An 8,284-nucleotide genomic window follows, 5' to 3' on the forward strand; every position below is an offset into this window, starting at 1 on the left:
GTATAATATCATAATCAACCTTCGAATTCATGCAGTGCAATATATGTTCTCTCCCTTTATGCAAGGACATGGAAGATTAGACATTCCAGAAATTCAAGAATGGGGTTTAGTTTTCCATGTGGGAGAAGTGAATCTGCTGCCCAGGGTAAAGGTTTTGGTCTTATTGAGGTTCTTGCTGTCCTGCTCTCCTTTCAGCAAAAGGTTCTGCGGTACTTCCCCGTTGAGCGTGGGCAGCAGGTGTCCCAAGGGCCCATTACCTTGACCCTCACTACCCTCAAGGTGACCCCCACTCACATCGAGAGAATGATTGGGCTGCAGTACCGCGACCAGAGCCTCAAGCGCACCGTCATCCACCTGCAGTTCACATCCTGGCCTGAGATGTGAGTACACTACACTCTGCACTATGCACAAACCACAGTACCTGTGTGTATTCATACTCTGATAATGATATAAATGACACATTCTAACTGGCTGGCTGGTGGGGACAGCAGGATATACAGTCATTAAAAACTTTTTTTTTTTCACCCTGTAGGGCTCTCCCGGACAGTAACAGCAACCTGATCCGATTCATCCAGGAGGTCCATGGACACTACCTGCACCAGCGCCCCCTTCACACTCCCATCGTGGTGCACTGCAGGTAAGAGCAGCAGTTCTGTCCACAAAGCTTGCTTTAGGTACTGTGCAACACTGATCAATACTACAGGCAAACAACTACAGTTAAATCACTTGTTAAAGAGAGCACCTGGTTCTACAGGACAGGACCTTAAATGGCTGATAGAACCAGGTTTTTCAGTGCTCAGAATCAGAAGAAACCACTTTTTCACAACATTATATTCACAGCAGTTTCCCCAGCTGTTCAGCCTTAAATTATACCAACAGACAGCACCAGCTGTTGCTTTCTATTACAATACAAATCCAGTAAAGGTGCCTGTCACAAGGATGGCTTGTGGGTGACGTCAGACCAGGAAGAGTTTGACCCAGTACTGCGGGTTGAAGCACGGATGCGCGTATTTATTGTAAAATAAATGGTTTTAACACAAAACAAACACTGAATAAAACAAAAGGCATGATGGCCAATACAGACTGACAATAAACAAACACTGAACAAACACGTATCATGCTGGTCCACATCCAGCATGAGTAATTGTTAAGTTTCTTGGATCTTTTTACTTTTGTTCCTCCTCCTGAACAACCCAACACCAACCTGAGAGGTTCCTGCCTCTTTAATGCCGCTGTGCCTGAGCTCGATAGCTTGTTAGTCATTCAATCGGGCTCCGGCACATTCTGCATTTGAAGTGATTTGGCAGGGAAGGCAATTAACCCTTCCCTGCCAACCTAAAACAACAATGACAATAACCAGTGCGGACTGAGGTTGTGGTCAGGTCTGCTAAAATTGCTTTCCTTCAGGGGCAGGGCTCTGGTCATCAACCGGCTGGTCGCGTCGATGCTCTGGTATCGACTCACTGTCCTGAGCCCGCCCTCTGAGTTTGTCGCCAGGGTCCAGAGGAAGCTGACGGACTTCTTCTGGGCCGAAAAGCATTGGGTCTCTGTCGGGGTTCTGTGCATTGGTTGGTGTGCATCAAGAGCCAAGTGCACACCTTCCACCTACAGACCCTGCAGAGATACCTGTAAGCAGACCCGGCCCCGCAGTGGTGCCCGCTGGCCTCCCTCCTCTTGCGCCAGTTGCACAACATGGGCTACGACCAGCAGCTGTTCTGGATCGACCTACGGGGGATCCGTCTCCTCGAGCTGCCGGTCTTCTCCCGGGACCTGCTCAAGACCTGGAGCATGCTCTGTGAGCCGAGACACTGTTCCGACTGAGGGTGAGGGATTCCTTTAGGAGCCCCTGTTGCACAACCCCCACCTCCGTGCGCAGGTGTTGGAGTCCCCCTTGGTGCGCAAGCAGATGATCTCGGCGGGTGTGACCAGAGTTTGGGATTTCCTGAATCGCGGCCGCTCGGAGTGGCTGGCTCTCAAGCTGCTCACCGCAAGAGCGTCTCAACTGAGCGCCAGAGTGGCTCGCCACGTGATCCAGGAATGCAAAGCAGCTTTGCACCCAGACTCTGTCAGGTATCTCGAAGGGGTCCTTAGGACCGGTGAGCCAACCTCCCTCCCTACCCCCGGCTCTCTGGTCCTGCTGATAAAACCAAAGGCGATGGGACCCCCCTCAGCTTCCCCTCAAGAATAACCTAAGCAGGATCTCAGGATCTCCAACCCTGTTCGTGGCTCCACCAAGAAGAGGGACCTCCTGATGGATCTGCTCTTGGCTCTTGCTAAACTGGCCTTTTACAAGACCAAGAAGCTTAAGATCACCGGGGAGGGTCTCTCTGACTGTGGGGCCATGTTCAGGGCCCTGGTCCGTTCCCGGGTTTCTTTAGAGCGCGCCCACGCGGAGTCCGCTGGCAACATGACAGCTTTTGTTGACCAGTGTTCTTTAAGTGTCGTGTTCTGTACCAGCCCCACCCTTTTTTAAAATTTAATTTGCAGCCCTTTTTAACAATTTTCTTTTAGTTAAAATTAGTTAATTGGCAGACCTTGTTAGTATCCTTTTGTTGAGGATGCTAAATTGAATCCTTTCTCCAGCCGACTTCTGACAGCTGGACTAGTCTACAATCGGCTACTACTACTACGACTACTACTACTACTAGTATTAGTACTACTGGTGATTCAGCCATTGCATGTCTGTTTTAAATTGAACTACAGGTAGCAGCACTACCCTAGGCAGTAAAGAATACCCAACTAGGACATTATTTTTGGGCTTTGACAGAAGCTTATCCTGTATTTTTTGTATTTTATCCCAGTTAATGCATGCCTCTGATGAAGTGGGGCAGTTGATACGTGAAGGTGTCCAATGTGTAACCAGCCCCCCTGTCTCCTTGCAGCTCTGGCGTGGGTCGCACTGGAGCATTCTGCCTGCTGTATGCTGCCATGCAGGAGGTGGAGGCTGGCAATGCCATCCCAGACCTGCCACTGCTGGTGAGGAAGATGAGGCAACAGAGGAAGAACATGCTACAGGACAAGGTGAGCCATCTGATCTGACACATCACAGCTTTGGATGTTGCCAGCCAAAGTTGCCTGAAAGTTGCCTAGTGTTCCATTTGCTTAAGTATCAATTTGATGCATTTACAATATATCCTAGAGGTTTTAAAACCTTTGTGTGTCAGAATTCGACTCAAATACTTTTGACTGCAAGACTAAGTTTTATTAGAACATGTGTACAAAACAATTCTTATAAAAATAAAATTATCCTTTAAACCAGTGTTACTAGATGTATGGTTGGTTTTATAGCTATTAGTTTAGAGTTTTTAATTCATACATATACAGGTGTATCATCGTGTGTACAAATATAATTTTGGTACACAAACAACGTAAACACAGTCCCTGTTTCTTATTTAGGAATCTGTAACCATGCCTTTCAGTTTTGCCCTGTCCCATTCTTTCATGGATGTGTTCCAATGAACAGTATCACACAGAGCCTGTGTTTCTGTTTCTGTTGCAGTTCCACCTCAAGTTCTGCTACGAGACAGTCCTGAAACATGCTGAACAGGTCCTGCAGCGCCATGGAGTCTCTACCGCCCCCTGCAGCAAGACCACCAACAGTGCAGTTACAAAGGTGCCACAAAACTCTGTACTGACCAAATAGAAGCTCTGTCACATCACAGATCGTGTCTTCCAGTTCATCCTGTAGCTGGAGGTGTAATTGGGGTTGCAACTTAATTAGCAGCAATTCTGGATTTCTTTTTATTATTATTTAGTTCTAATTTTAAAAAAAAGCTGCATGAATATAGTTGTATGTTTGATAACACATGCCCCCCCCCAAAGTTTGATCCTTCTGTATGTTTTTGTAACCTATACATTAATAGCACAATTTTTAATAATACATTTCAATTTTGTTCCACTGCTGTTTTAGCCGTACTCGCGCCAAGAGTCCCAGGATATTGTGCTGGGAGGGGACATGCCAATCAGCTCCATCCAGGCCACCATCGCCAAAATGAGCATCAGACCCCCCTCCTCCTGCGAACACAGCCTGGACTTCAGCGACCTGGACTCCCTGCCCCTTGCCCAGCCCAGCCTGCCTGCCTTCCCTGTGATCCCATTCCAGCCTGATCTCACTACCACCTCCCCACCTGACAGCAGCAGTGCCACACCACCTCCAACAGAGATCGAGGGGCATGTCAACAACAACACTACCACCGAGCATCCCCAGCCAGAGCCAGACCTGGCCCCAGCCCCAGCCCCAGACCCTGTCAGCTCCTCCTCACTGGACCTGCTGGCCTCCCTCACGCCAGAGGCATTCACATTAGACGCCGCCTCAAAGGGAAAGCAGCGCATCAACAAGCACTGCTTCCTTCAGCCGCAGAACGGACAGGGCCTGCAGGGGGTGCCCTCGGGGGACGACCCCTTCAGCTCACTCGACCCTCTCTGGACCCTCAACAAGACCTGAGCCCGGACCACCCAAGCCAGCAGCAATCCAGCCCTCCCTGAACCACGCTGGAGCAGGCAGGGCAGCAACATGCTCCAGAGCATGGGATTCACTCTGTACCTTAACCCTGATCGGCTAGCTGTACCACAACTCTACCTGCTGCAAGAACCAACCCTCCCTCCCCATGCCTCCACCCTGACGTTAGCAGAGCACAGAATAGCAGAGCTCTTATACTCTTACAACACATGGCTGCTGAGTCCGCTTCTGCTCCTTGTATTGTACTAATTACCTAAAGAGCTGGTATTCTGGATTCTGCATTCCTTTAAATTGTATTACTGTGTATATACCCAAAGGCTTTTTCTGTGCTTTTCTGGTGGTACTTTATTTTTTATTATTTGGAATTTGCCTCTCTTAATTGTTCTCTTTTGTTGTCAGCATGCATTCCAGTTTGTCAGAGTTTCCTGCAACTCGTGTTCATTGTGTCATTGATGTTTCTGGGCAGGTTTTCTGTGTATTCACTGAAGAAGTTCACTCACACAGCCAGTAGCAGTAGTTTGTTTTTGTGCATGCACACACTCACTCACTATCAGACACTCAAGCAGGCACGGCCACCTGGGTCAGGCACCAGTGCTGTGAATTTCATAGACCAGGGAATGAAACCGGGTTACAAGGGGGGAAGGGAGCAGAAAACTGACGGTGCCAGTGACAGGAAAGAGGTTCACAAGAACACCCATGGATAAATCAGAAGGCAAAGGGAAATTTAAATTGTCTGTGCTATGTGAAATTGTAGAAGATTGGGGTGACACACACTTGTAGACACCTGAGATCAACTCTTAATGAAGTTTGCTGTACACTACAAAATGTTTGGGCTAAATCTAATTATTATTCGCATACTATTGTGTTTTTAAACTAATGCAGTCTTTTGGTAAATTTGGGGTTTTACAACATACTGTGTCACTGGGGAATGTGAACAATTTCTTTAGTCTGATCATTTTTCTTCAAGTAACATGTAAATAATTAAAATAATAATTATAATACAATTTTGTTTTGCTGTTAATATCCCAAACTTTTTTTTTTATTTTTTTTCACACCTTTTGATAAAATATTCAAGATAACTACTGTAGGTCTGGAAGGTGCAAGTTAGATATTTCATCCATAACCATAAAACACTTGATTTTGCTAAATTCAGAAATACTAAAATAATTCAATAAAAATCATTTTGATTGAAGACATTGAGAAATATGTTTATTTTAGTTTCTTCACATTCTGGTAACGGCTCTTAAAAAGGAAGTGACTATGTTGTAGGACATTTGGCTCACCCTGTACCTGTCTTGCAGAGCAGACCATGATGCCTTACGATTCAACTGAAATAACAAGATCATTTTTTGAGCCAAATATACTGTAGATTCCACTTTGGTTATTTGAATGAACTTCATTGCATTAACTTTTCTTTTCAACTAAAACAAAAACTAGGCCTTATTGAATCAGCTGCTTTATGTAACCAGAGCATAGGTAAACAAACATGATGAAGCACACAATGTAACAGTTTGCTTGAGCTCCTGGTAATGAAGCTGGGAGTCCTTTTCAGTGCAGTGTAGAGACCTGGCAGCTAACCAGCGAGAGCAAAGCTGACCTGTCTCCAATGGAATAGTTAAAACTCTGTATTTTCAACCACTCTATATGTCCGCATCCTGAGGCGTCATAGAGTGTCGCACAGATGCTCCAAATAATGGACCAGAGGAATCCAGTACATTCAACCGGTAAAACCTCGTAAAAGTATGCGGTGTAGCCCAACTGGCTGCAGCGCAAACGTCAGACACCGGCACCCCTCTAAAGAGGGCCCAGGATGTCGCCATACCCCTAGTGGAATGCGCCTTCAACTGCCCTGGTGGCGGAAGGCCTGCAGATTCATATGCTAATTTAATAGCATCCACTATCCAGTGGGAAAGGCGTTGTTTAGACAACGGCTGACCCAGAGTCTTAGAACCATGGCATATGAACAGCTCTGTTTGCCTCACAGTCATTGTACGGTCAATATAACACCTCAATGCCCGCACAGGGCAGAGCATGTGTAACCTCTAGGGAAGAAAAAGGAGGAAGATGGAACGCCATCAACACGACTGGTTGGTTCATATGAAACGGGGATATGACCTTGGGTAAAAAGGCCGGATTTGGACGCATGGAGACCTTAGAACCGTCTCCTGCGAAACGAGTGCATGATGAATGCACTGAAGTGCATGTAACTCATCCACACGTTTGGCTGATACCACTGATAGCAAAACTGTAGAAACTGTAATATTACTGCCATAGGGCAAGATATTGGGTCATGACCCTCAGCCAGACACCAATCTTGAAACAACTGCCATTTGTACGCATGGGTCAGCAATCTCTGGCACTCTGAATGGTCGAAATCAACGCCGTCGAAAGCCCTAAGGCTGACAGGCTCTCCTGCTCAGGGGCCAAGCCCATAGCTGCATGAGCTTGGGGTTCGGGTGCCATAGCCCTCCTTGGGCTTGGGACAATAGGTCTGCTCGCAGAGGGAGCTCCCTCGGGCGATCGTGCAACAACTGTACCAGACTCGGGAACCATATTCTCCGAGGCCACCAAGGAGCGATCAGGATCACTGTCGCTTGCTCTACCCTGACCTTTTCTAAGAAGGCGGGGAGCATCGGAATTGGTGGAAATGCATATAAGAGCCCTGGCGGCCATTCGTGAGCCAGTGTATCGACTCCTAGGAGGCTGTCAAGGTCCTTCACCGAGAACCATAGGGGGCAGTGCGTGGTCTCTCGCGAAGCGAAGAGATCTACTTGTGCTGTGCCGAACCATTCCCAGATGTGCTCTACCACCTGAGGGTGAAGACGCCATTCGCCCGCCAGGGGGCCTCCTCTGGATAGGAGATCTGCTGCTTGGTTGACTCTGCCCGGTAAATGAACCGCTCGAAGATAGGTTAACTGCGGTTATGCCCATAGCAATAACCGTGCTACCATCCGGTGAAGACCGGGGGACTGTAGACCGCCCTGGCAGTTGATATACGCCACTACCATGGTGTTGTCTGACCACACTAACACGTGCTTGCCTAGAAGCACTGGCAAAAAGTGCCAAAGGGCTAGGTCCACCGCTCTGAGCTCCAGGGTCCTGACCACACTCCACGGGTCCCTATCCCGTTCCAGACTGCTCCCCAACCTTGGTTGGAAGCGTCGGTAGTGATGACTTCCCTCCGGTAGATGGGACCTAAGCGTACCCCCAGGCGGATGTTCGACGGAACTTTCCACCAGTGTAGTGCTACTCAGCAGGTTTGGGATACCCTCAACCTGCGGTGTTTGTCTCTCCGCGGATGCAAAGCGAAGGCATTGAACCAGGCCTGCAGAGGTCTCTGGTGTAGTAAGCCCAAAGGAAGGGCTTGCGAGGCGGCAGCCATCAACCCCAGCATGCGCTGACACAGCTCCATGCTGACTGTTTCTCTCAACCTGAATAGGGAGAGACACCGCTCCATTGAGGCAACTCTTTGTGTAGACAGGGTCGCTTCCATGGACACAGAGTCCAGATGCAGACCCAAGAATTCGGTCTGTTGGCTCAGCACGAGGCAGGTCTTTTCTGAAGTGACCTTCAGACCTAGCCGCTGAAGATGGTCTGTAACCATCACTGTGTGCTGTGCCAACTGCTCCTTCGACTGCTCGCTGACGAGCCAGTCGTCTAGATAGTTCAGCAGTCAGACGCCTTGAGCCCGCAAGGGAGCTAAAATGGCATCCATACACTTCAAAAAGGTTTGAGGAGCTAGAGACAGGCCGAATGGCAGGACACAAAACTCGTAGACCCTGCTCTGAAATGCGAACCGCAGATACTTCCTACCCGGATAGATAG

At 48.2% G+C, this 8,284-nt stretch overlaps 1 protein-coding gene across 1 annotated transcript in view; it reads left to right on the forward strand.

Moving 5' to 3' along the window:
- LOC117394793 (tyrosine-protein phosphatase non-receptor type 23-like) overlaps positions 1 to 5,463 on the forward strand; it is a 36,363-nt gene extending 30,900 nt beyond the window's left edge. The window contains exons 21-25 of the mRNA XM_033993374.3: positions 196 to 380; positions 533 to 637; positions 2,883 to 3,021; positions 3,500 to 3,613; positions 3,911 to 5,463. Of these exons, the coding sequence (XP_033849265.2) occupies positions 196 to 380; positions 533 to 637; positions 2,883 to 3,021; positions 3,500 to 3,613; positions 3,911 to 4,444 (1,077 nt within the window). The 3' untranslated portion in view covers positions 4,445 to 5,463. The remainder of the gene's footprint in view (positions 1 to 195; positions 381 to 532; positions 638 to 2,882; positions 3,022 to 3,499; positions 3,614 to 3,910) is intronic.
- Positions 5,464 to 8,284: the final 2,821 nt, after the last annotated feature.

The sequence above is a fragment of the Acipenser ruthenus genome, chromosome 3 (genome assembly GCF_902713425.1).
Source record: "Acipenser ruthenus chromosome 3, fAciRut3.2 maternal haplotype, whole genome shotgun sequence".
NCBI lineage: Eukaryota > Metazoa > Chordata > Actinopteri > Acipenseriformes > Acipenseridae > Acipenser > Acipenser ruthenus.